Source organism: Aphelocoma coerulescens, chromosome 1 (genome assembly GCF_041296385.1).
Source record: "Aphelocoma coerulescens isolate FSJ_1873_10779 chromosome 1, UR_Acoe_1.0, whole genome shotgun sequence".
In the NCBI taxonomy this organism is placed as follows: domain Eukaryota; kingdom Metazoa; phylum Chordata; class Aves; order Passeriformes; family Corvidae; genus Aphelocoma; species Aphelocoma coerulescens.
In genome coordinates, this window is record NC_091013.1 from 66,788,626 (window position 1) to 66,815,215 (window position 26,590).

The window sequence follows — 26,590 nt, forward strand, 5'->3', positions numbered from 1 at the left end:
CTGTCCTCTCATTCCCCAGAAACAGCCAGAAGAAGACAGCAGTGAGAGACAAAATCACCCTCTTGTTGCTTTTAAATATCAGCCACAGCCTACAAGGAGCTGGAGAAAAGGATGTCTCTTTTTAAGCTGTAATCAGTGTTGTCTTTTCTTTTTTTTAACCAAGTTTGACTAAATATCCTGAAAATCATGGCTAAGCTCCAGGATCCCCAACCTTTCAGGATGCAGTGTCTCTGCTGGAAGAGAGTCCTCTGAGTGTGATGGAAAGACCTGAGACCACCAAGTCTGTATCACTGAGCTGACTCTGCAAAGGGTTAACCTGGGTGACGGGGCAGAGTGCACCCACAGCAAGTTTGCTGATGTCAAAAAGGCAGAGGTGGCTGCTATGCCAGAGGGTTGTGCTGCCATCCACAACAGGCTGGAGAAATGGGCTGGAAGGTCATGAAGTTCAACAGGAAGTGCAAAGTCCTGCACTTGGTGAAGAACAATCTGAGGCACCAGTCCGTGCTGAGGGCTATCCATCTGGGAAACAGCTTGGCAGAAAAGCACCTGGGAGTCCTGCTGGACACCAAGTGGATCATAAGCCAACAAAGTACACTTAGGACCAATAAAGTGAATGGTATCCTGGGCTGTATTAGGAGAGGCCAACAGATTGAAGGAGGTGATCCTTCCTATCTGCTCAGCTCTGGTGAGGCCACTCCTGGAGTGCTGGGTCCAGTCTTGGACTCCCCAGTACAAGAGAGACTTCAGCGAAGGGCCATGAAGATGATGAAGGTAGCGGTGCATCTCTCCTGTGAGGAAATGCTCAGAGAGCTGTGACTGTTCAGAAGAAGAGAAGGCCCAGAGGGATCTCATCAATGTGTATAAATGCCTGAAGGGAGGGTGCAAAGAGGACACAGCCAGGCTCATTCCATTGGTGGCCAGTGTGAGGACCAGAGGCTATGGGCACAAACTGAAACAGGAATTTCCCCCTGAACATCAGGAAACTGCCACTGTGGGGGTCACCAAGCACTGACAGAGGTTGCCAGTTTTCAAAAGCCATCTGGAAATGGTCCTGGGCGATTGGGTCTAGGTGGCCCTGCTTGAGCACAGGAGGTTGGCCCAGATGACATCCGGAGGTCCCTCTCAACTTCAAACATTCTGTGACTCTGTGAACCCAGTTGGTCCTAGCTCATTGCTCTTTCATGTTAAAGCTTTCTTAACGATGAAGTGACATGGAGAAAAGGGGTCCTCTCTCCAATTCTCAGCTTCTGGAGGCAGGGAGAAGCAGCACATTCCTGTACAGTGACAGGAAATGCGTATTCCCAACATGGTGCCATGTGATCCTTGGTACAGGACCACTGATGGTGGGAACAGCAGATCTGATGGGGGCAGAAAGACAGGATGTCCACATGGGCTTTTGTGGCTGAAATGCATTCCCCAGCTTTCTGAGGCCATGGGAAATTCTGATTCCTGGCTCTTCCTGTAGTCAAACCAGTCTTTCCAAGTGGGAAAGCCATCTCCCAGCTCTGTGGTAATTGCTTTTGTGGTAAATACAGTTGGGGCTGAATAACACTAAAAAAGATAGCTTTTCTGCAATTAATTATTTTCACAAGGAACTGGGATTCAGCCAAATGCTAATGAAACCAGAGGGAAACAAGAGCTGGGCCATTCCTGAAGCAATGAAAAAGCTTTACCAGCAGTTTAGGAGCTGTATCATTTTCTTCACAAAACCAGACAGATACATCTTTCAGTAGCCCTTTGCAGTCACTTTTCACACTGGAGTTTTCCATTCCTTCTGCAAGCAGTATCACTTAAATCCTGCACTAGCATTTTAATACTAAGATTAAAGACTGCCATACAGTGGGAAAGTCCAAACTAGAACCTGAAAGTATTAATAAAGCAAATTAAAAATGGGTTTTTGAAAAATGTCTGAACTTGTTTAGTGTGGAAAATAGGATGGGGAGAAAGGCAAAATGGAAAGAAACCCATGCAAGAAGGACTGCCTAATAGTTTTTAAGCCCAGGTAGAAAAAGAGATGTAGGTACTCAAGGGCATGCAGGGCTGTAAGTTGCACTGTCATGACTGGTCACAGGATAAATAAATGAGAGGGTCTAATGGGTTTGACACTACAACCACCTGCAAGAGCAGCAATAAGCCAAAGCTGTGAGAACTGCTTGATCACATGGAGCTACCAGGGAATGGGTAGCAGGGTGAGTGGTAGACAAGAGTCATGGAGTCTAGTGGCTTGCTCTGTGGCCCAGCATCTGTCTGAACAACTCACCAGATGAAAGAAAATTAAAAAAAAAAAAAAAGCCATTTATGTCTCTGGCTTTTTTGGTTCTTGTGTATTAAAAGTTCTTTTTTGCTGAAGCCAGTGTATGCATTGCAAAAACACTGCAGCCATTCACAGCACCGGATGTGTGTGTGTACAGCACAGCAAATTCAACAGGGAGTGTGTTAATGCTGGTGTAGGTGCTCTCATCCTCATCACACCCACTGCCATTCCTGAACATGTAATTTAATTGGTAAAGAGGTAAGCAGAAGGAGAGCACGCAGAGCAAGTGCTGTCATCAGCGCAGATGGGTAAACGATACACAAATACACTCACCGTAGCAGAACCCTAAATCTGCTCATCTCATTCCCCTTCAGGTCTCTTGTTACAGGGGTTTCCAACAGATTTCTTTCCTGACTTACTCATACAAGATGCTGAAAATGACGGAAGAGCTGATGAGAATGGGGAGGATGAAGAAGATGGGAAAGCAATCATACATCTCTGAATCAGAGACCAATAACCTGTCTGCTGGCGAGTTATGTTTTTGTTCATTTGTTGTTATGAAGCTAGAAGTTAGGTTTTTTTAATTCAATTTTTATTTTATTGGTGGGTTTTGAGTTTTTTTACAAACAAGTCAGGCAATCAGGAGAACAAAGCAAGATGGTGATGAAGAGACAGCTGAAATGCAAAATATCCTTGTTGCTGCTGGGGTCAGACACTGCTCAGGTCACTTCACCTGTGCCTTAGCTCAGCTTTGTGTAAGATGCAACCAAAGCTTTCCTCGTTTAAGTGGCTTGATGTTTTATTGCTGTAAAGCAACTTTATCTCAGGGCTTACATTTAATAACTGCACAGGGAGTTATTTAACAACATTAACAACAGCAATGACAGCATTATCAAATCAACGGTGTGCTTTTCCGTAGAATTCAACACTTTTCAAAGGAGGAAGATAGTGAGGCTGCTTTAGGCTCAGCCTTGTTTTCCCCCTCCATGTCCTGTCCTCTCTGGCCTTAGATCCTGGACCAAACTCTCCAAGCAAAGTTGCTTTTCTTGTTACTTTAAAGACATCTTGAGAGCAAGCTATTTTTCTGCTTATATTTGTCCAACCTGCTCATTATTTAATCAAGAGGACCTTTTCCTACAGCTTACTGTGTTCAGAAGGGAGAACTTCCAGCTGAATTCCAATTTCCTCTCTTCTATTTAAGCTTCTGAAGTTGTTACTGTAACCATTAATAACTGGCTAATGGTTTCCTTTGGGAAAGGAGTCCTGATCTGACATCTCTTTTGGTGCAGAGGTGCTATGTGAAACCTACCTTGGACTTGCAGGTTTTAGGGTTCTCCTGGCTCCAGCTGTAGGCTGAGGTGGTTGCTGGTCAGACCCTGGCATCCCTCTAAATGACTGAGGCTTTTCACTCTCTGGGATCCTCCAGCAAAGTGCCCTGGTGGCCCAAAAATCCAGGTGCCCTCTCCCTATAAAAGCAACCTTCATGTCCTAGTTTCTCTCAGCCCTGCATTTGGGTCACAGCAATGCCTTGCAATGCTACAGGCTGGGGGAAGAGAGGCTGGAAAGTGGCCCAGAAGAAAAGGACCTGGTACAGCAGCTGAACATGAGCCAGAGTGTGCCCAGGTGGCCAAGAAGGCCAATGGCATCCTGGCCTGTATCAGCAATAGAGTGGCCAGCAGGAGCAGGGCAGTGATTGTACCCCTGTACTTGGCATTGGTGAGGCCACACCTCAAATCCTGGGTTCAGTTTTGTGCCCCTCACCACAAGAAAGACATTGAGGTGCTGGAGTGAGTCCAGAGAAGAGCTTACACCTCACACACACTTTCTCAGCCCACCTGTCCCACCTGTGGGTACCTGCACCAGCAGAAGCAGATGAGTACAGGCATCTTCCACCCAAACCACCCTTCCAGCAGCTTCTCGTTGAGCTACTGGTTTAAACTTTCTCCTTGTAACATGGCCTTGGCCAGAGTAGTGTTGGCCAGGTCCCTTTTACAGCCCAAATTTGCCTCCCCTATGGACATGAAGAAAGCAGCATGCTATCCAAAAGCCTTGCCCACCTCTTGTTCATCCCTAAGATGATGATAGACTTAAAAAGCTCCATCATCTGTAAAGAGAACGATCAAACAAAGGCTTCGGAGTAAGTTAGTTGTGGCACAAATTATTGGCAGATGTATCGGGTTTTTAAATCCTCCTGCCATAGCGAGAGGATAAAATTCCCAACCCAAATGGCAACTCTCCAGCAAGATTCTGACATAATTACTGTAATTATATTGTCTCTGTGCTCTCTTATAAATCAGTGACAGTACATATTTAATGAGCTCTTTCCCGTTCAGCAGGTTGCTCCCAGCCGCTCAGATTTGCAACTGCAATGCAGAGGTATCTTAAAATAAAATTAACCCTTGGAAGGGAGGCCCCGTTCTGCGAGGATGCAGGCGAGTCTCTCAGAGCAGGGCCTGGCACTGCACACCCTTCCCTGCACTGCTGAACACATGGGCAGGCTACAGAGCAAGGTCTGATTTGCCTTGGGAGTAAAATTTTGCCAGTGCTGCCAGAGTGAGCTGGGTGTGGTGGACATGAGCACTGTCAGAATGTAACCTGCTGGCAACCTGCTCGTGGGGTACAAGTGGCTCAGCTCCCAGTGCTTGATGTTGCAGAGTCTGATGCTGTGCCCTGTAGGAAAGCTCAGGGTTGCTGTGACTTCCCCTAAGGTAAGAGTCTGCTTGAAACAGAACTCCACCCAACAAGCAGTCTTGCACCCTCAGCTCCCTGGGGAGTTTAAGGTCACACCACAAGGTGCAGGTTTGTCCTGAGGATGCAGGCACCTTACTTTGACTTCTTTCAGCACAGCTTTTCTTCTTGAATCTCAGCTTGTCAAAGGAAGAAGAAAGCAATTTCAGCAGACACATCTGTGCAGCTCAGGATTTACTTAAGCATCAAATAATACCAAGTACCAATTCAGAGTTCAAGGCAAACACACACTAGCCTAAAATCTATTCCTGGGCTATATAATGTTGTCAGACCAAAATTTTAGACATGAATTAAACTATCCCCTTTAAATTTTTCCCCTTGCTGGTAACCAGCAGTGAATGTACTGGATCTTCAGATGCTTTACAGATTAAAGGGTTTCTGTGGCTTGGGCTGGACCTGCAGTGACATCTCGTGGTCCCCCACGAGGTGAGGTGCTGGCTGCTAAGTGGCATAGCCCTGCAACCCAAACCTCACTCTGATGCCCCTGGACCACAGCACTGCTCAGCGCTGACCAGCACAGGCCCCAGGGACACACCTCCACCTGGGGTGGCTGAACACCCCGGGGGGAAAACAACACACCTACCCCTGCCACATCCCTTCACCTTCACCTGCTACACCAGGGAGACTTCAGAAATCATCCTTTTAAGCATGAAGGTAAACCAATCATGAAAATCAGATCGTTGCACAGAGAGCCTGTGGGTGGGCTGTACTTGCCTACAAAGCCTTGGTGCTTTTAATTTGAGACAAGGAGAGGAGTTAATCGGTCTCCTCCTGTGCTTATGTCTGTCTGAGACTCACATGTGAGCAGGATGTTTTGTGCTTCACCACTTCTTTTGTTGTGACTCTCAAACAATTTCCCACTGAAAACCAACACGCTTGCTGTTGGCATCTTAGTAGAGGAAATTAAATCTGACATTTCAGTGTTATCTGATTTCACATCCCTGCACACCATTGTAAAATTTCACCACCTACTCATTATTTTTCTTCACACACAGGTGCATTTAGATAAAATACAATCCTTGAACGAATACTTAGGCAGAGAAAGGTTGTAATCAGCTTGGATAGAAATCAGACAGCTTATTTGCTTGAAAAAAGGGGGAAAGGAGGAGGAAATGAAATGGAATAATTTCTTTCCTGTGAACTTAGGGCACCAAAAAATTTTATGGCAAAACTGTAACATGAGAAGAAAAATAGTTGAAAAACTTCCCAGGCAACAGTACTCCTGAGCTATTGCACTAAAAATAACATGAAAGTCAAAGACCTGATTCATTAATGTCTTCTGTGCTCATTAAAAAAGAATTAAAAAGTTACAACAAAAGACTCATTGATTTTTCCCAGAGCAAAATGACTGGATGTCCCCTGTAAATCATCAGATATATCAACACTTACTGTCAGACAGGCAGCAACTGAGTCATGCTGGGAGAACGTGCACAATGCAGACACCTAAGATCAAAACTGGGATTTGAAAAGTTGCTCCACACTGCGTAATCCATCAAAATACCCAGTCCTAGGGAAGAGGACAAGTGTGGCACACTGCTGAGCACCTGGGGCACAGAGCTTAGGGAGTCCACGAGTCAGTCCATCCTCTCAGGTACCTTCCTCCAGCTCTTTAACTGGAGGGGCAGCACAGGCAGCAGCCCCAGGCCAGCATCTCTCTCTGCTGGGGGCTGCAGGCAGGCCAGCCCAGTGTAGACAAGGAAAAGTTCATAATTAGGCTATGCAGAAATGCAAATGCTGAGCTCCACCTCATACACCCCCCCTGTGAGAAAGCTCAAGTTTAACAAGAGCACATGATCACAAGTGTCAGGACTATCACCTACATTTCTTTTTCTTGACTAAGTATAACTATTCTAACTTTCTCATAGACATTTGTGCCTTGGGGGTGTTTCTTGACAAGGAGTTTAACATGACCCAGCAATGTGTGCTCGCAGCTCAGGAAGCCAGTTGTGTCCTGGGCTGCATCCAACGCAGTGTGGCCAGCAGGGCGAGGGACGGGATTCTGCCCCTCTGCTCTGCTCTGTGAGACCTCACCTGTAGTGCTGCATCCAGCTCTGGGGTCCCCAACATAAGAAGGACATGGACCTGCTGGAACAACGACAGAAGGAGGGCCATAAAGCTGCTCAGAGGGTTGGAGAACCTCTCCCATGAAGACAGGCTGAGAGAGTTCGGGCTGTTCAGCCTGGAGGCGAGAAGGCTCCAAGGAGACCTTAGAGCACCCTCCAGTGCCTACAGGGAGAGCTGGAGAGGGACTTTTGACAAGGGCATGGAGTGATTAGACAAGGGGAAATGGCTTTAAACTGACAGGGTAGGTTTACATTAAATATTAGGAAGAAATTCTTTACTATGAGGGTGGTGAGACAGTGGAACAGGTTGCCCAGTGAAGTTGTGGATGCCTCATCCCTGGAAGTGTTCAAGGCCAGGTTGGACAGAGCTCTGAGCAACCCAGTCTAGTAGAAGGTGTCCCTGCCCATGACAGGGGTGTTGGACTAGATGAATTCTAAGGATTCTTTCAACCCAAACCATTCTATGATTTATGCAAGTTTCACAGCAGTTTGAAGTCTAAGACATTATGCAAATATAAATTAGCAAACCTTAACATATTTTCCAGTTAATTTCAAATTATGAAATAAGTCAATCTTTCTTCTGGTTCTTCAGCACTTCTTGAGAGCAGGATAGTGTGGTCAGTCCTCTGTTCCAGTAATTTTCCAGTTCATATTACTTTCACAGAATAAGAGAAAGCCCATCTGGGGAGCTCAGGAGCTGGTGTAGGGCAGCTGCTTGCCCCAAGGCAGTATTCACCTCTGGCTAACACATTATCACCAAATATGTGCCTGATCGCCATGTGCATCTGAAGAGCCCCCCTCTGCAATCTCTTCCAGTGCTCCACAATCTTTCCTGCTACACAGCTCCTCCCTAGTGACTAATCTAAATATTCTTTGGTTCAATAAGCCTATTATGTTCTTGTTCTAGTCACCATGGACATAAAAGACACTGAAAAGATCAGAGGAATAAATTGTTCTCTTTGTGTCTTGAGACCTGTATTTCCTTATGGTATTCTGTAGGTAAACCTACTCAAACTCTTTCAATCTTCTTGTATTTCTCATTCTCATATATTCTGACGTTTTCTAGATTTCTGTTAAATCCCGTTGCTCTTCTCAGAACTGCTTGTTTTTTCCTAACAAGTATGACATATAAAACTAGACCTGATATTTCAGCTGATGCCTCTCCAGAGCACAACGAGGTATTTTATGTCATATGGGTGATACAGTCTTTATATGCCTCTATGTTTCTCTTCATTTTGCAGCATCGCTCTGTTGTTAGAATGGGTCACAAAATGAATGCCAGACAAACAGCTGACCTTTTCCAGCTGCACTGACCTTTAATTCCTCTCTGCTCTGTTTGCAAACTTTGCTGGTTCTGTCCAATTTCCCAAGAGGATTCTGAATTCTATTTCCACGCTTTAACATGCCTGCAACCTCACCTGTCTCAACATAATACAACACAGTCTCTTTTTCCCTCCTAAATATCTTGCCTGAAACAGATCACAAAGCAGTCACAAAACCTCATACATATGTATCCTGCAATCCAACAACCTCTGTTTATGCTCTTTTTATTCTGAACCCTTCAAGAAAAAAGAAAAACAAAGACACACTGTTATTTGTTTGATTTAAAAAAGAAAAAAAAACAAACAAAAAAAACCCCAACATATTTTTACTGTAAGAACTGGTAAGAAAACACAGAAAGTGAAACTTCAGACCCTCTTTCTCACAGGGACATGCATCTATGGCATGTTTGAAAAGTGTGTGTGTGATATGAAAACAATCTCTACCTGCATAGAGTTTTAAAACTGATTTGTAATTTAAGACACTGCTGAGAAAATAGGAAGACCTGTCCAATGCTTTAAGCACAATTCTTTTCCTCTCTGACTTGTTTTTCATTTTTACATTAGGAGAAGCAGGATTTGAACCTGTGTTGGAAACAGCTCTATATTTCAGTCAATGAAAAGAAGTAGTTATTGCATTTTGTTTAGCACAGTATTTCCTCTTCTTTCTAAATTAGACTATAAAACTCTGCTTACATCAGAGTCCCACACCTGGACAACACAGCACTCTGGATCCAGTGCACCAAAGCTGTTGATTCCCACTGTCCTGACTGTAAAAAGTATTAAGGGGTGAATCTGACATCCACAGGGATGAAATTACTGCAAGCTTTGGTAAAGATGTTAAAGCAAAAAAGGGTCGTCCAGCACTTTGATTTCTCACTGAAGTAAAGAGGGGAACTAAAACCAATGCAAAACATAAATACAAATTTAAATTACAAATTTTCTTAGTTCAAGTCCCGGCATTTATTTATTTATATGATAGCAAATAGAAGCCCCCTTTAAGGCCATTTTATAATTTAAACTTTTAGTTCCATTTTAAGCAACCAGCAAGTTGGGGTTAAGCTATGCAATAAACTCACTCTGTGCAGCTATGCTGGAGTCACACCAGTGCTAGTTCTGCTCAGTCATACCAAGGTAAATACCACCTTTGCTCACACTGGCATAAATTTTTCACTCTGTCAAAGGAAAGAGACAGACAGCTGCCCAACTCTTAGGAGCTTCCCCGGGTCCTGCAAGGTATCTTGGATAACTGGGACCAGGAATTGTTCTGCCTTTATGGCCTTCAATAGGAATGTAAAGATTCCTGGTAACTTAAAGGAGTTTGTCCCAGACAGGAATATCTGTAAGCATAATGATAACTCATAGAAGACCTCCTGTGCAAGAAAAAGGGGAAAAGGGCTCATAAGGAGCAAAAGAGAAAATCTAGGAGAGCAATAGAAATGCGCATCAAAAGGATGCAATACCTCAAAGCAAGTGAAAATCTTTGAAAAAGACCTTTCAGAGAGTTATAGCAGGTGAAACAACAAAGCACTTTTGGTCCCAGGAGATGCCATGAATCCTAAATACAAAGTGTTCTCACAGTGACATGTCTAGTTACGATTCTGTGTAAAAATTCAACTTCTGACCACAGAGTTCCTTATGCCATTGCTAATTTCATTTAGACAGAAATTCATATTTGGCAGCTCTGAAAATACTTTTGCTTCATGTGGTCTGGAAGTAATAAAGTTTGAAAGAGTGAAAAGTATGACATTTGGTTCCTAGCAAAGAGTCACAGAGAAAGAAATTCTTTTTCAGAAACTCTGAAAATTACAATTTTACATTATTTCACAAAATGCTGTGTGCAAACAAGCCAGTTCATTATAGTGCCACAGATTATTTCTGTAACTAGAAATAACTGGTGACCTGAAAAAAAATCCACAATCCATACAACCCAACACTGAGCTGAGCTGCAAATGTCTTATGAACTGAAGAAATACTTCACTTACAACTCTGAAGCTGTTGATGAAGTATCAGTCCTTCCCCTCAGTGGTGAGGAGGAACATCTCCCCCTGTACCAAGAGTCCAGTGCTTCAGATGTACTGTTCTTCATCTGCTCCGTTTATGAGCAATGACCACTTGCCCCCTTCCTCCTCAATAAAACCATTGCGTCTTGGCAGCCTGTCTGAAGCCAAGGAAGAGAGGGACACTTGGCTAGTCTGATCCCAGGGAGATGCTTTGGAAGAATCCCTCCTCCTATCGTCCATTCCAATGTGAACACTGATTTGAGAAGGAGTGAGTGGCTTCATGCGGCCTTGAGCTTGTGCTTCATACCTTTCTGTGTCTGGCTTCTTGTAACTAAGAGGAGAAAGGGAAGAGATGTTAACAACAGGAGGTCAATGTGTAGAAGCATCTGGCACTAGAACAAATCAGAAATTACTGATAACCTAAATGTATTGAAAATGTTTATATAGAAAAAATACATTTATAGATGAATTACATGTGTTTAAATTAAGTTTCCTATCTAATAGCTCACAAACAGTTAATTTAAAGTGTGTGGTGTCAAGAATGTGATGGTCTCAAAAATCAGTTACAAAATAATAATTTTTATTACTACTTGAATTTGAACCTGCTAATTCTCTCAAGCCAAGACAAGCACAGAAAGATCAGGGAGGATGATGGAGAAATGCAGAACACTGCTCAAGATGTCTCTGATCTGAGTTTTCAGTCATTCAAGACCACATACCACTGATTGAGCACTCTTCTGTTGTGTTTAGGGAGGGACATGGTTTAGTGGTGAACTTGGTGGTGCCAGGTTAATGGTTGGACTCAGTGATCTTAAAGGTCTTTTCCAGCCTGGATGATTTTATGATTCCATGCACTCCAGGCATAATGTTAATGGCTAAGAGTACTCGTCACATGGCATAAAAACATTTCAATAGTAAAAGAGAGGGACTCTCAAAGTGAGGTTCTTTAAGAAAAATTATGAGTTTGCTGAATTATGAGAAGACTCAAAGAAGACAACTGCAGGTGAATGGACTCAATGACCCAGTGACCCAAAAATCACTTCTGATTCAATGTATACTAAGTCAAATCCCAGCAATGGCAAGTGTGCATGGTCTTCTTCACATATATATGTATTATTGTGTTCTTTGAAGTTCTATTCACCTGATCCGAAGCTTCAAGAAAGATTATTATCCTAAAGAGTTACTGTAATACAGCTTCCATAAGTCTGAAGCCAAATATTTTTTAGGGGGTTCTCAATATCTACCCACAATGGTGTGTGACATTCATGCAATCAGCACAAGGTCAAAAGAAATGAAGAATTAAGGAATCCCTTTATAGAAATTTCTCATCTTTTGGATAACTATACACAGAAACCTTTTAGGATGAGAATCCTGTAGTGGTAGGGCTGGCTCTGCAAACAGACATGTATGTATGTCATTTGTGTTTTATATTGTGGTCTCACTGAGCATTTGCAGGATTAGAAACATGATGTAGTAACAGATTTCCTATATTCGTTTATACTATACTGCACTGTACTGTACTGTAACATACAGAAGACACCAGCTACAGTAAAAATATGTGAAGGTTTGGACCAATTTCAGACACCATAAAAAGTCTTACTATTGAAAAGTGTTTGCTTTCTATGCTGTTAAGAACAGGTCCACTGTAACCGCCAAAAAGGGCACCCAAAAAATGTAGCATTAAAATGAACAGAACTTGAAAAATCTTGTTATAGTTCAGAAATTGGTTTGCTTCCTAAAGAATAAAGAAAGATGCCTTATCTGTAGCAAGGTGCAAAAGAATAAAGACACCGCTTCCCTGTTTCTCTCTGGCTAATTTAAATAGACAAAAATAAAAACCAAACAGGTACAAATATTTCTTTTAAAATCTACTGTTACATTATGAAGAATTATCTTTCAAACTAATTGTTCATTTGATATTCACGCAAAACATCCTGATCATTACTTTACTTGGTATTGAACTAGATCTCCACCACATGGGCCCAGGTGACATGCAGTCACACTTTTAGCTGCTAATTAAAGGATACTCCATACTGTCTTAGTCCAGGTAAGTTCATCATAGTGACAGTTGTCTCTTTTGGAGCCAAGGATTAGACAGAACAACCCCAAGCTAATGGACTTTCAGGTACTTTTAGATGTAGAAACCCAAAGTAGTGTCTCACTTGAGTCCCAGCCTCAGTACTGCCACAGTTCCCCAGCTGATAAACACAAGACAACTTGCCATTTCAGCTGCAGGGAAGACAGCAGGACAGACACAGAAGAAGCTGCCATTGCAGCTGATCCCATCCAAGGCTGAAGCACGAGGCCAACAGGCATGAACACACCTAGCAAAACAAATTATGGACATGAGCCAGAGCTGCTCATCCCAGCACGGGCATTTCCATTCCTGCATATCATAGAACAGATCAGCAGTTCTACAACACAACTTGCTGAGACCTCCATAAACACAACTAGATCAATATATGTATTTACTCACTTACTACTAAACATGTCCCTTCCATTGCCAGGGATGACCTTTGCACCAATACAGCTACAAGACTGCAGCCACAGGGTAAGACTATTTGTCCCTTCCAGATATTCTGCACATATGAAATATAGCAAAGGCAACAGAAAGACAAGGCAATTGTATGGGAAAAGGAGGGAGAAGTTACTCATAAACAAAACAAGGAATACTTTAAGTAAGTTTTAAGTAGGAATTTGGAGCATGAAAAGATGTCTGACAGAGGCACAGGGAATACAAGCAGTAGGAGAGAAGATGTGCCATTCAGGGTAAATAAAAGAGGGAACACCCAAAAGTGGGATGGTACACCTGATTAGAGATGGGTTTGAATATACAGAAACTAATCCCCAAGTACTGCTATTTGAAGTAAGAGCATGGTTTTCATTTCATCTAGAAGTATTTATTCCCAAGAGGCAAGCAAAAAGATAAAAAATATGAAAAAGAAAGTATTTCTTTTGCCTTCTGCGAAGTTTTAAATAATCTAGGAACCTCTCCTCAGTTCCTTGAGCAGGGAATCAATCCTACAAGAGGCACCACAGAGATCAGCTGTGCTGCTGTCTTTGACAAGCTGAGCTCTGGCAGTCACATACCTGCTGCTATGGGTATTCCAAGCATATTATAAATTAAGGCAAGAATCAGATTTATCCGTATCCTTCGAACTGTTCTCTTCGATAAGTGAATACTGGCAACTACATCCAGTAAATCATTCTGCAAGACAGAAGAACACTGAAAGTTTTCCACATGCAGTCTTCAGAATACTAAATCAAAAAGAAGAGTGTCAGTGATAAAAGAGGACAGGGCAAAACTGTAATGCTCACTCGGATAAGAACAACATCTGCAGCTTCAATGGCAACATCGGTGCCCGTTCCAATTGCAATTCCAACATCAGCCCTGGCTAGTGCAGGGGAATCGTTGACTCCATCACCAACCATCGCAACCTTCTTCTTTCCATTTTGGAGTTCCTGGACCTTTGCAACCTTGTGAGAAGGAAGCACCTCCGCAAAGACTTTTTTGATCCCAACCTACATACAAAGAAAGACACCTGTATGATCAAGCAGTTACAGCAGGGGAAACACAGAGACAACAAGTATGTGCAAGTCTCAGGGAGATTATAAAAATAAAGCAGATGGCTGGCTAAATGCCTCCACCTATCCACATCTCAACTAATGTGGAGTTGCTACCAACAGATCTAGTGTTGTAGTTTAAAAATAGATGAGTGTATTAAACAGTGCTGGAATAATGCCCTTTGTTTGGCTGCCTTACCAGGCAGAAGCAGCTTTTCACCATGTAAGATAGAAGCTCTCTTTTAACCCTTTAAAAAGTAACATTTTATAATGTTTTTAGAACTGCTGTCCATTTCTTTCCATTGGAAAGTAAGTATGCTCCAAAAATTCAATGAAAATGTAGGACGACACAGACTAAGCTTGTTTAAAACATTCATCTTAGTTTCTGGAACCATAAATTCAAGCTTGTTTCTGAAAGACTTTATTCCCTTGACAAAGAAAGTTGGGTGGGAAAGCACTTTATCATAACTGAACACAAAAGGAAAAGTGTGAAACCCAACAGGAGGAGGATTAAAGAATCACATGGAGAAGCAAAACAGACCTCACAGCACAGAAGAATGTGCATACCACAGTGCTGGCTGAGTCAGCTGTGTGGTGCGATACCTGAGGAAAGCAAAGTGGCACACGGTGAGATTAGAAGTAGACCAATGCAAAGGGAAAGAGGGAAAGGAAGATTGAGAAAGTGGAAACATAGCAAGGTAGAGTGACAATTTGACTTTTCATTTATAGTTTGAGATCAGGGAAATCTCATATAAACCCAGCCTCCTTTAGACTGCCATGCTTCTTTACAATAATTCATATTGTTATGTTGCCCTTTAAGATACGACAAATCCACACTTCCCTAACTGTGACCGACCTGGACCTTCAAGAAACTTTCCTTCATCACTAACCAAACAGGTCTGCCTTTCAGCAAAGGGAACAGTACAGTTCAGAACATCAACCAAAATTACTGCAAGAAGCTATTACTCTGGAGAAGTATGGACTGCATGTCTTCAGTGGAATCTTAATGCAGCCACTGGCCTCTACTGTGCCCTAGGACTTGACCTGATTTTCAGTCCAGTTCAAGAAAAGTTAAGTCTTCTTTTAATGTATCCAGGGAAACTGAAGTTCCTGCTTCAAATTCACTGGGGCAAGCCAGACTTTTAGAACCTCATCATGCAGCTTTTTGAAACACAGAGAAGCAGACACCTGAGTAGCAATGGCTTTTGCAGTTTTCCTGTTGTCTCCTGTTATCAGCACCACGTCTATTCCCATGCTTTGCAGTGTGTGCACAGCAAGGGCCGCCTCCTGCTTGACAGTGTCTGCTATTGCGATCATTCCACACAACGTACCTGCACAAATAAAAACATCCTCTGTCAGAGAGAGCTGTGGGAGGCAAAGTGGCAGCAAGAGAACAGGGCTCCCCCTCCATCACACTGTAGCAGCTTGTGAAATAACACATTCTGGGCAATATTGACACTCATGTCTGCAGTTTTCTCACTTACAGTCTCTTCATCATTTGCCTGCTTCTGATCAAACAATAAACACCTTTGATATTTAGGGATCAGGAAGAAGAGCAGAAGAGGAGAGTAGCTTTTAGACATGCCTGACTCCTATGTTTTATGGTATGGACAAATGTGATAGTGGGGCAGAGAAAGTGTTAGTTTTTGTGCCCAAGTCAGATATTGAAGCCACTCCTCCAAGAGGAAGCATATAGAGTCCGGTTTTATGTTCCCTAGTCTTTCAGGGTTGGATCTCTACTAGAATTAATTACTTTAATTGAGAAGTCTTGCATCTGCCTTCCAGTACATTGACTCAAAGGTGCATCCACACTTCCTTCACAAGCAAATGCCTTTCAAAATTGCTCTCTAGGAGCACCAAGAATGTTTGTTCCATATATGAATCATAGGTCTCATTTGGAGATCACAGGTACACAGGCAATCTATCACCAGTGCAATAATTTCTCATATCAAGGTATTGTCCGGGATCTTTTTCTGCATAGCACAGAACAGAACCCCACTGGCAAAACTCATTTAGTCTAATCTATTATACTTGACTGATCTGATGATTCACCATGTTTATTCATTGCAAGTTTTGAAACCAGTGATGCAATAGGCTGGTCCATGATCCTTAACTGGTGTAAATTAAGGATTGAACATGGCACTGTATTGGCACTGCTTTTTTGAACAATGATCCTAGAGAGCAGGGGGTTCAAAAATTAATTCTTAAATTAAAAACTACACAACAAAATCTTACAAACACTGTTCTGTGGTACAGGCTTCTTTTAAGAACACCTTAATACTTCACAGTTCAAAAGCAGTTCTGCACTAAAAGATTAGTGGTTTCTTGACACTAAGCCAGTGATCAACTGCTCCAGATTGTTTTCATCCATTCCACAGCAGGATTTACTCATATTTATTAAGACACTCTAAGGAAGAGCAGTTACCATCTATAGCCACTAGTATGGCAGTCTGTCCTTTCATTTCATGGTTTGTCATTGCATCATTTACATAATTTCTAATACTCAAGCCATTGCGTCGCATCCACTCACGATTTCCAATCAACACCGAGTATTTCTGAGAAGCTGATGGACCTTTGTGCACAGACAAAAAGAAAAATTAGCATCTCAAAAGCAGTGTACACAAGCAGAGATGTTTGAGGAAGACAAATTAGGCGTAGGCACCGGCCTGAAGGCAGCCTCAAAAAACTTTTCTCTTTCAAGATCTGTGCCTGTTTACACACAGAACTGCGTCATGGACTTAATGGAAGTGTTTGCCTGTGTTTGCCTTTGCCAGTTGGCATTGTTTCTCTGAATAAGTGCAGCATGCACATTTAGTAAATGTCATCTTGCTTTGTTCTCACAACTAATGACTTTCAAATATAAAGGCCATTTCTGACAAGAAAAAAGTAGTGTTGTTCTAACAAACAACGCCCCTCATTATGAATTCAATCCAACTTCACAAGAACCATATGAGCAGGTGAGAAAATACTACATTAACACCGTTCACAAATGGCACAGTTCTGATGATTGAAGTTCTTATTCCATTTAATTCTTCTAATAGCTTTCCCAAAAAGGTCAAGAGCAGCACAGCCTTCTGAAGAGAACTGATGAGCTTCTTAAGGAAGGCTTTAAATACCTTTTCTTTCTCTCCTACACTACAAAATAGCAAAGTGACTTCCAGAGAGTCTGAAACAAACCTATTGACCTAATCAAAAATATGAACAGGAAACAAAAGGTCCAAGTTAATATGGAACTAAAGGGTAGGATATAAAAAGCTGCAGTAAGATAATATATGTTAAAGGTAACTGCTCTAAATGGGGAGATAATGCTAAACGGCAAACTTTGCTATCTGCTGGACCATTCCTCTGTCCAAAAGGAGTATTTCTGGGTATGCCTTATTGTCTATGTATGGTATGGAATTTTCAAGTACCCAACACCGTACCTAATTCTCATTTAAGTTTCTGAATTGCAGAGAGATCAAGAGTTGCAGAGAGAGCTTTAATTTTTGTTAGGGCACATTTTTGTCCCTCCTGTTCTTTGCTTCCTTCTGTCCCAAATCCACCTTTTCTTGTACACAGTTTGGCAAGTGGTTGGTGCTGTTGATTCATTCTCTCTCACATTGCAGCTGGAACAGGGGCAGCAGGGGCAGACTCACCTTGTGATTCCAAGAGCGTGATCACTGCGTTATCTCCCAGAGGAGCACTGCTATCCCCACTGATGTTAGCATCCAGCTTACTGCCAAGGATGGCCTCAACTCCTCCGACCTTGCAGCTGATACCACAGCCTGGGACTGCCTGGAAGTCAGTGCAGTATCCCAGGCTCTCAGTGCCAAGCTCCTGCAAATGTAACCAGAGGCCATCATCAGTCTGTCCTGCCCACATGGGGCACAAATATTAGATAACTCCTGCCAAAAAGAGACCTCATTCCTCCTCTTGATAATGACTGACCAACTGAAAACTAGCCTGGAGTATCAGTAGCACAGAACTAAAAATAAGAATGCTCTGGGTGTGCTGTGGTTAAGACTTCTAGAAAAGGGAAGCCAAACAGATCACGGCCAGGTCTCAGCCCTAGCACCAGCAAACCATAAGGAACAGCTTTTTCTGGTAGTTCAAGGATGAAACAATTAGACTGGGGATTCATGACCTCGGCCAAGACTAGGAATTAAAGAGAAATATTATAACATTAAGCCATGCAGCTTCTAAAAGATGCAACTTTAGTTGACCTCACAGACAATTGGCTGTGGTGAATCAGACCTTTTATATATATGTAAAAGTACAGTGAAAAACTGTATCTAATTCCTGGAGGGATCTGTCTGGATGTTAGGGAAACTGGGTTTTTCTGTTGAGTTAGGGAGAGAAGGCAGTGAGTACCTTCAAAATGAGAAAAGGCATTATCAGGATCCTATGAGTTACAAAAAGAATGGAGAAAATATTAATTTATAAACAAGTTATTCTGGGTTGTCTCTGGAAGTTAGAACTATATGTACCTTTCAGTGACCTTAAAACACAGGGATGATAAGGCAGGTGGTAACAACATCAGACAACAGTATAGCATTACAATTCATAGAAGCCCATGATCCAGTAATAACTGCTGCATGGGATGACTACAGAAGTGTCAGGGTACTAAAACAAATTTAAATAGAAAATGTAAAATACAAGAAAGGCAACTGGTTCATTGCTTATATTCTCTTTTTCCTTCTAAATTTATGTTTTTATTTCTAAATTTTATCACTGAAAGATCTAGTAAGTTTGACATTTTTTTAAAATTATTATTTCCCTGAACCAATTAATGACTTTCCTTAGCAGACATAAATTGCTTATTTACACAGGCTTCCTATTTTCACTATGACTTGTGTTTTCCTTCTTCCTGAAGCTTGAGGAACACATGAAATATATAAATGACCTCTGAGGATATGTGAAATTTGCAAAGACTTGAGTAATGTATTCATTCATTTGTGAAACTCACAAATATCACAGTTTAATATTCAAGCTTTAAAGCCTTTTGCCTAATTTATTCAAATAAGCAAGTGACTACAGTCAGGTAACATATGAAATGTCACTACACACATTTGCTTCATTATGTCATTTTAAGTATTCTTCCTGCATATATTCCTTATTTTCTCATTAGATCAAGATAAATTTAGTAAGATCTTGCTTCCAGTGTTAGCAGAAAAAAACACTTCTGGTAATACACCTTCTGGTAATGTCCAGACCAAGATGCACAACCATGCAATCTCCCAGCTTTCCTGCCTGTTACTGTTTAGGCAGGCCTTTTCCTCTGGGGCCTGATGATTTTATACAACATTGCTGCATTTTCACAGATGGCTTCAGGCCTTGGATGAAATAAGAAGGCTGAGTACCTCTTTGCAGTATTTAGTGACAGCCATTCCTAAAGGATGCTCGCTGCTGGCTTCTGCTGTACCAACAACTGCCAGTACCTTCTTCAGGGGGAGCACGGCTGTGTCTCCCATCAAAAGCACCCTCATGACTTTAGGAACTCCACAGGTGATGGTCCCAGTTTTATCAAACATCACAGTCTTGATCTGCAAGAAATAAACCAGAGTTGCTGCCTAAGCCCTGCAAGCATAGGGATGCTTGTATGTTTATGGCACACAAATACAGTCAAGACTTTTATCCACACAAAGACAGAATAAACCTACAGAAGCAGGGATTCCTGTATATACATTGAACTACCTGTATAGTAGGTCTCCTTATACTTTCTTATTCACTTCTAATAAAGCTACAAGATCATTCTGTGCCCATATCAGGATCTCAGTGTAATGTAGGACTGAGATGCATACACAAAGGACAGTACATGCATTCACACACAGGATTCATTTAATGGGCACCTTAGTCACTTTTACCACTAGGTATGTGATGCAAAGAGGGCTTTTATGACTGCAGTTCTAAACAATTAAAAATAACACTGAGGAAAGATGACTGAGGAAGTGGTTTCGTGATAGAGAAGATGCAAAGAGTGCAAAAAGTTCAAGAAACAAAAACCTAAGCAAAACTGATGTCATGCTAGTCCCCAAACTCAGCCATCACTTGTCAGCCAGGCCAATGGGTCTTGAGGAATCAGAAATGAACCAAAAAACACAGCCCCACATATAATGGAAACCAAAGATAAAGTCAATTCTAATCCTGAAAATAAACACAGCAGAGAAAAAACACAAAACCCAAAAAACTTATCAAAGTAGGCACTTCTTCCATATCCAGCTATTCCAACACATCAACCTTGCAGAATCCAACAGGTCACCTAATTTTTGAAGCCCTGACCATAGCCTTGCATGGATCCAAAAGGTAAAAACTCCTAGCATTAGTTAGCAGTCTTTTTGGTTTGGTTTTTTTCACGGAGCCTTAAACTACCGGTCCAGTAAGAATAAGAATTATCAGTCTGATTAACCTGCTGTTACCATCCTCCTCCCTTAAAATGTTCTGCATATGTCTAATATAGCATGGTTTCGATTCATATTCTTTTCAGCGGCTGTGGACATGTCAAACCTCCTTCTCCTTCAACCTCTTCCTTCTCTTTTCATAATTTTTGTGTCTATGAAGGTTTTTTCTGCCTCCCTTCTATCTTTCTTGTCTATACACTAAAACAACTTCAAATCATTTTTTTTCTTACATTCTACATTTTAAACTACTGATCATAGACAGTATGCATTTCACAACAGCTCTCTGAGGAAAGAAAAAACCCCACCGAATTATTGGGCTCTTTTGCAGAAGAGATGAAGAAAGTGCAAAAGTCAGAAACCTCTGAGGCCTTGCAGAGGATTAGGAACCTCACAGTCATGAGCTTGTAGGATCTGTTGGCTCTCAACACTTTGCTGTGACTACTTTGAAGAAAGAAGGTCAGATTTGTCTTCTTTACCTTAACAGGCAGCAATCAATTAAAAAAAAAAGTTTCCAGTCTTCCTTTGGACCTGCAGGATTTCCTGGGCAATTATATTTCATGTAGCAATAGCTGGGTAAGCTACAAAAGTACAGAATGAACTATTCACCTGATGTGCCATTTCCAGGGGTTTTCCACCTTTGATGAGAATACCATTCTGTGCAGCCACTCCTGTGCCCACCATTACAGCTGTGGGGGTAGCCAGGCCTAAAGAGCAAGGGCATGCAATGCTCAGCACAGTGATCGAGGTTTGAAATGCAAACCTCAGTATTATTTCAGCTTTTGAAATGTTTTTGCTCTGATTCTGCAAGAAGAGGGAAGAAAAGGGGAAAAAATATAAAGAAAGATATGTTAAGATTGCTGACAGCAGATAACATAGGTGTACAATCAATCAGTCATTTCTGGAAAACTCCAGTACAGGAAATCAATCTATTATTGTTACTGTAATGCTAAAGAAAGGTCAATGTTATGAATTGTTTATGTCAGTATTTTCTGGATTTTTTGCTTCTCAAGCATAATGCTTGTCTCTGCTCTGAGGCTCCCAGATGTAAACACAACTTGTTGGAATTTCCCTTAAAGCTTAGCAAAGAAGAATGTTGTTTCCAGGTACCCAGACCCACCCCCCGTTGCTGAGCATAGCAAATACACATCCTAAAGACAACAGAAGCTCAGCTTGTTTCTCAAGCCAAAACCACTATCTGCCATCAGAAACAGGAATGCCCACAAAAATTTCAGACATGACAGGAATGGCTCAGCTCCTTGCAGTGCAGCTGTGGATCATGTTTAGTCCAGAAAGGCTGTTGATAATTTCCATTTGTAAGAACCCCATGCAGAACTATGGGGTGAATGCAAGTATGTATTTGTATCTGCAGAGAGATTTTAAATAGCATCATTATCTGCTCTGTGTAGAAAACACCATGTTTTACAGAAGGATTTAGAGAATTTTCTGAGTTGGAAGGGACCCCCAAGGATTATCAAGTCCAACTCTTAAGTAAATGGCCCACACAAGGATTGAACCCACAACCTTGGCGTTATTAGGACCACAATCTAACCAACTGAGCTCCTCCCAGGGTCATTATAACATCAAACCTTATCTGGAGAAAGTATGTTAATTACATTGGAAGACATCCTAATACAAAAATCCAATTATAATAATAAAACTACTTACAGGAAAATATTTTTTAATAATATCAAAATTTACAAAACCAATTGTAGTCCATACTATCAATGTCACAGTTGAGATGATGATGATAAATGGAACAAAGTATCCACTAAATTTATCTGCCAGTTGCTGGATGGGTGCCTATAAAAAAGAAAAACAGTTATTTGCATGTTCATGGTCGAAACACATAAATATGCAGAGTTTATGAAAATACACAATAGCCTTTATCTGATTCTTTTTTGAAGTCTGGAAAAACACTGTTTGCTGAAGTGTGCAAGTATCAAAACATAAAATCTTTTTATTATTCAATCCAAATCTCTGAATAAGGTTTTCTTCTTTATTGCTTTTACCTTTGACATTTGAGCTTCTTCCACCAATTTCACAATCTGTGCCAGAGTGGTATCACTACCAACATGAGTTGCATTAACAAGAAGTGAGCCATGTGCATTTATAGAACCAGCAATCACTGTGCTCCCAGGCTTTTTAATGACTGGCATAGGTTCCCCTGGAAAGAAAAGGTAGTAATAAATGAGCCAATACCCCCAACAGCACAGTCCATTAGCACACAGCTCATTTTATGTTAGCAAAATCAGTACGCTAAGCAATAATGACCAGAAATCACATACTGTGTATCTCTGTCTGGTGAAGACATGGATAAGTAGTGTCATACTTTTACAAACCTTTTCTTATGTTTAATTTCAAAGCAAATGCTGTTTCCTTGGTCTTAGCTTTTTGGTACACCATCCCTCAAAAGGGCCAGGAGCAAACTGGTTGGAAAAGGAACTTCTAGGAATTTCTCCATTAACAATTTGCATAGCAGTAGGAATTTGAGAAATCTGTCTTTATCTCCATGACCCTCAGTTTTCAAAGACCAGAAAGTTTTTTCTGTGGAAAAGCTCCTGCTCCCATACTACCTCTCCAAGAATACTAGCTCTAGAACATCTTTGTTTTCTCTATTTTTAGTGGTAGTGATAACAATTGGATCTCTGAATCTAAGGGTGTCCCTCTTCCCAAGTAAAATAAGAACATAACTAGAACAAGTAATCCAATGCCAATGTAATTTTTTAATATCCTTTATTTTTAAGAATTGCACAAGGCATCGAATCCTTATTATATTTACAAAATGAAATGAAAATTTCAGAAGATATAAAAAGTCCCATGACCCCTAATAAACATCAAATTTTGAGGCTTTCTTTCCCACTCCTTGCCCATTGCCTTGTCATACAAACCCAAACTTCTCATCAATATTTCTACATCATCCTTTAGAATTTATTTCTGAGGAGGTACCATCTCTACAAATACATTCCAGGGGAGACTCCAACCAGATCACTGGAATAATGACAATCAGTGGCCAAACTGAGAGGAAAACGTTCAGTTTTAGGGTGTGTGCAGATACAGGATTTGAACTCAAGCTCACAAAGGCAAGCCACAGCATCCATTAAGGTGGGAGGCTATTCAGACAGCAGTGTTTGGGTTGGGTCTACTGTCTTTTATTGTAACAGTTCCAGAAGATTTCACTTCTTTGTGTAAGATAAGGGAAGTTACCAGTAATGAGAGATTCATCTGCCATAGAACTGCCTTCAATGACCTTTCCATCCACTGGGAACTTTCCACCAGGAGCAACTTTTATAACATCACCCCTTTGAACCAGTTCAACAGGTACTTGCTCCTCCCTGCAAAAGACATAAGTAGAACAGGCAGGTTACTTATGCCATCAGCTTTCATGTTAACTGGATCAAGCCTAGTCTGTGACTCAGGCAGGCTGAAGGGATTTTGATTCATAAATATATACCTGACAATGGAGTGGTCAGGTCCAAGAGTCACCACAGTGGCTTCTGTGGCTTGAAGAGACATAAGTTTAGCAAGAGCTTCTGAGGTCTTACCCTAAAAACCAGAGATTAATGTTTAAGATACATTGAGATACATAAATCCTGACATGTACTTAACACAATGAATTCTAAACAACCTTTCATATTACAGACTACATCAGAAACAGCTGACTCAAAATTCCTCTGAACAGTTTATTCTACTCCTATCATAAATACACAATATTTGTGTGGAGATGAGTTACCTTGGCTATGTGTTCCAGCCATCTGCCAAGTGCAATGAACACAAACAACATTGGAGGAGTGTCAAAGAAAGTGACAGGGCTTTTCTCTGCCTTTTCAATGATTGCTACTATCAGGATCACACAGGAATACAGATAAGCAATCGTCGTGGCCAGTACAATGAGCACATCCATATTGGTCGTCTTGTGCCTCAGTGACTTGTAAGCTTGTACGTAAAAATACCATCCACCCAGGAACTGTTGGTGTAAGCATGGACAGACTCGTATTAAGATCACAACAGTAACCACAGCAGTGATTGCAGAGTACATAACAGTGCCCATAGCAGAACTAAAACCATTTAGTACATAAGGGAAGGCATTGCTGATCCACACAAATTTGATACTGATATAACTTCAGGTCTACTAGGAGACTGACTCCATTGACATCCTCTAATTTGCACTTCCTTGTTCTCAAAACCAGAAAATATCATCCTTTTCTTCAGCAATGCAAAGGAAACAAGGCATAGAAAATGAAAGGATTTACCTACAGCTACCCAATTAGTTTGCAGACAATCAGGTATCTCTTTATTTTAATATTACCTTCTCCACTTGGATAGTATCTGATGCAACTTTGGCAGAAGTAAGAGCAATGAGTAAATACACAATGGATAACTTGCAGAAAAGTGCCACTTTATTCTGCATAGGTGGTACAGACAAGAGGGCAAGCCTAATCCACTAAATCTTTCCATTAGCCTGTCTTTATCACATCAGATTACATAAATGGGAGATGGATAGAAAGGAAACCCCTAGGAAGTAGTATAGACATACCTGAACAAAAGTGCAGAGGATAAAGAAGAGAAGATTCAAAATAGATAATCCAGGAATGAGATTCCGTTCCAGCACCTTAGACCCGCGGTCCCCACCATTGGGTATTTGCATATAAATCATTATGACTACAACAGGAATACCAAACACTAGGCTGTACAAGAAAGATTTCCTCCACCTGAAAAGGAAAAACTGTAAATCCATGGGTTTTCTACACCCCACAGCACTCAGGCCCAACTGTGCTGCTAGCTCAGGGCTGGGGTTATTAGCACTGTACTAACACACAGCTTTGGGATATTTTCAAAGATCCAGTATTTTGCAACAGCTTCAGTGTCTTCTATGTATTCAATTACATAGACTTCTGGCAGTTAAAAACTAAAACTAATGAAAGTAATAAAAGTACTTGAACCAAATGATGAACAGTAAAATTAAACATGCTTTACACAAGAATAATCTAATTAACTGGGAGGGGCACTGGGGGGAGTAGAGTTACAAGATATGATCTGGACATGTTCATTAGTGAGGGAGAAAAGAAATACTCACTGCTGTATTTCCTTTTTATGATCCAGGTTATGTGCATTTGGAGCTCTTTTAGCCACAGAAGCATGAAAGCCAATTTCCTTTTTATTGAAACAGAAGGAAAGATAAGTTTGTTTTGATGAAGCTAACCATATTACTTATAACACACTTAAATGACACTACTTTAAGAAGATATGTTAGAAAAGGACACTGTTCCATATTTAATAAATTCCAACCCCTTATTTATTTATTTATTTATTATAGATCCTGCCAAAATGAGTGGATATTTCAGTCAGTACTCAAAATTCAGACTGCAAAGGACTTCTGGTACCTATACATGAACAGTGTATAGATGCAGTAAGTGTCCAAGTTCTTAGGCAAAGGAAGCTTCCACTGACAGGTGGAATTCTGCTGTACTCCTCCTAAAGGGAAATATATGCCCTTTCACCTCCACTGGAATAATTAGGAGAGATGGGACATACCACAAAGGAAGTAAAAATGCACAAGCCACTGGGCAACCTTGTGAGCCAGTCCCTAACACTTCATCAGTTTAATAGATACACCTGAAATCGAAAATTAAAGTGTCTAAAATCAGTTTAAACCCATAGAACAACAAACTGGAGGGGAAAGCATCCCAGAAACAAATACAGGCAAAAAGCCAGCTTTGGCTGACACTCGGGTGAGTTACTGCAGTAGAACCATGCCTCCCGCCCAAACACCCCAAAAACCCAAAGCACACTTGCAAGAACAATACCTGCATCATGAAATGCTTCTGTGGCAAAATATGCTTTAGAGAACTACTCTACCAGCCTGAACAGTCTACTAGTTAACATGCTAATAACTGCTTCTGCATCAGTTCTGTGGTCTAGGAGATCTTTTCTGAGTAAATACTCTACAGCACGGCAGGCAAACAGTCTCTGCTGTCCTCCTGACTACTCACTGTGTGCACCTCATACAGTATGATCTCTTCCCTTCTGGTGGAACAAAAAAAGAAAGAAGTTTTGTCCACATCTGGGCCATGATAACAGTGGAATATATGATCTGCGTGATTACTGGTAAGCCAGGATTTTTTTCATTTAGTATCAGGCTGTATCACAAGCTGTTTTGATTTGAAAAGATGTGGGAACAGATGCAAGTGTTTACAGAGATATGTAATACTTGTGGCATGAGCGGTGGCAAAACTTCTTTTACAGCCTTTTTCACTATCAAGAG

At 41.3% G+C, this 26,590-nt stretch overlaps 1 protein-coding gene across 5 annotated transcripts in view; it reads right to left on the reverse strand.

Annotated features, from left to right (window-relative positions):
- Positions 1 to 2,331: 2,331 nt before the first annotated feature.
- ATP7B (ATPase copper transporting beta) overlaps positions 2,332 to 26,590 on the reverse strand; it is a 48,052-nt gene continuing 23,793 nt past the window's right edge. For 4 of the 5 annotated variants that reach the window (XM_069011390.1, XM_069011369.1, XM_069011361.1 and 1 more), the window contains exons 6-21: positions 25,403 to 25,479; positions 24,863 to 25,037; positions 24,059 to 24,292; positions 23,780 to 23,871; positions 23,533 to 23,660; positions 22,338 to 22,492; positions 21,994 to 22,128; positions 20,935 to 21,129; positions 19,291 to 19,473; positions 17,587 to 17,767; positions 16,377 to 16,523; positions 15,140 to 15,282; positions 13,706 to 13,909; positions 13,478 to 13,595; positions 12,609 to 12,711; positions 2,332 to 10,718 (exon numbers count right to left, since the gene is read on the reverse strand). In XM_069011390.1, the coding sequence (XP_068867491.1) occupies positions 10,454 to 10,718; positions 12,609 to 12,711; positions 13,478 to 13,595; positions 13,706 to 13,909; positions 15,140 to 15,282; positions 16,377 to 16,523; positions 17,587 to 17,767; positions 19,291 to 19,473; positions 20,935 to 21,129; positions 21,994 to 22,128; positions 22,338 to 22,492; positions 23,533 to 23,660; positions 23,780 to 23,871; positions 24,059 to 24,292; positions 24,863 to 25,037; positions 25,403 to 25,479 (2,535 nt within the window). In that variant the 3' untranslated portion in view covers positions 2,332 to 10,453. Of the gene's footprint in view, positions 10,719 to 12,608; positions 12,712 to 13,477; positions 13,596 to 13,705; positions 13,910 to 14,492; positions 14,555 to 15,139; positions 15,283 to 16,376; positions 16,524 to 17,586; positions 17,768 to 19,290; positions 19,474 to 20,934; positions 21,130 to 21,993; positions 22,129 to 22,337; positions 22,493 to 23,532; positions 23,661 to 23,779; positions 23,872 to 24,058; positions 24,293 to 24,862; positions 25,038 to 25,402; positions 25,480 to 26,590 lie in introns of those variants that run through there. The other variant, XR_011150006.1, reaches the window with a different exon arrangement.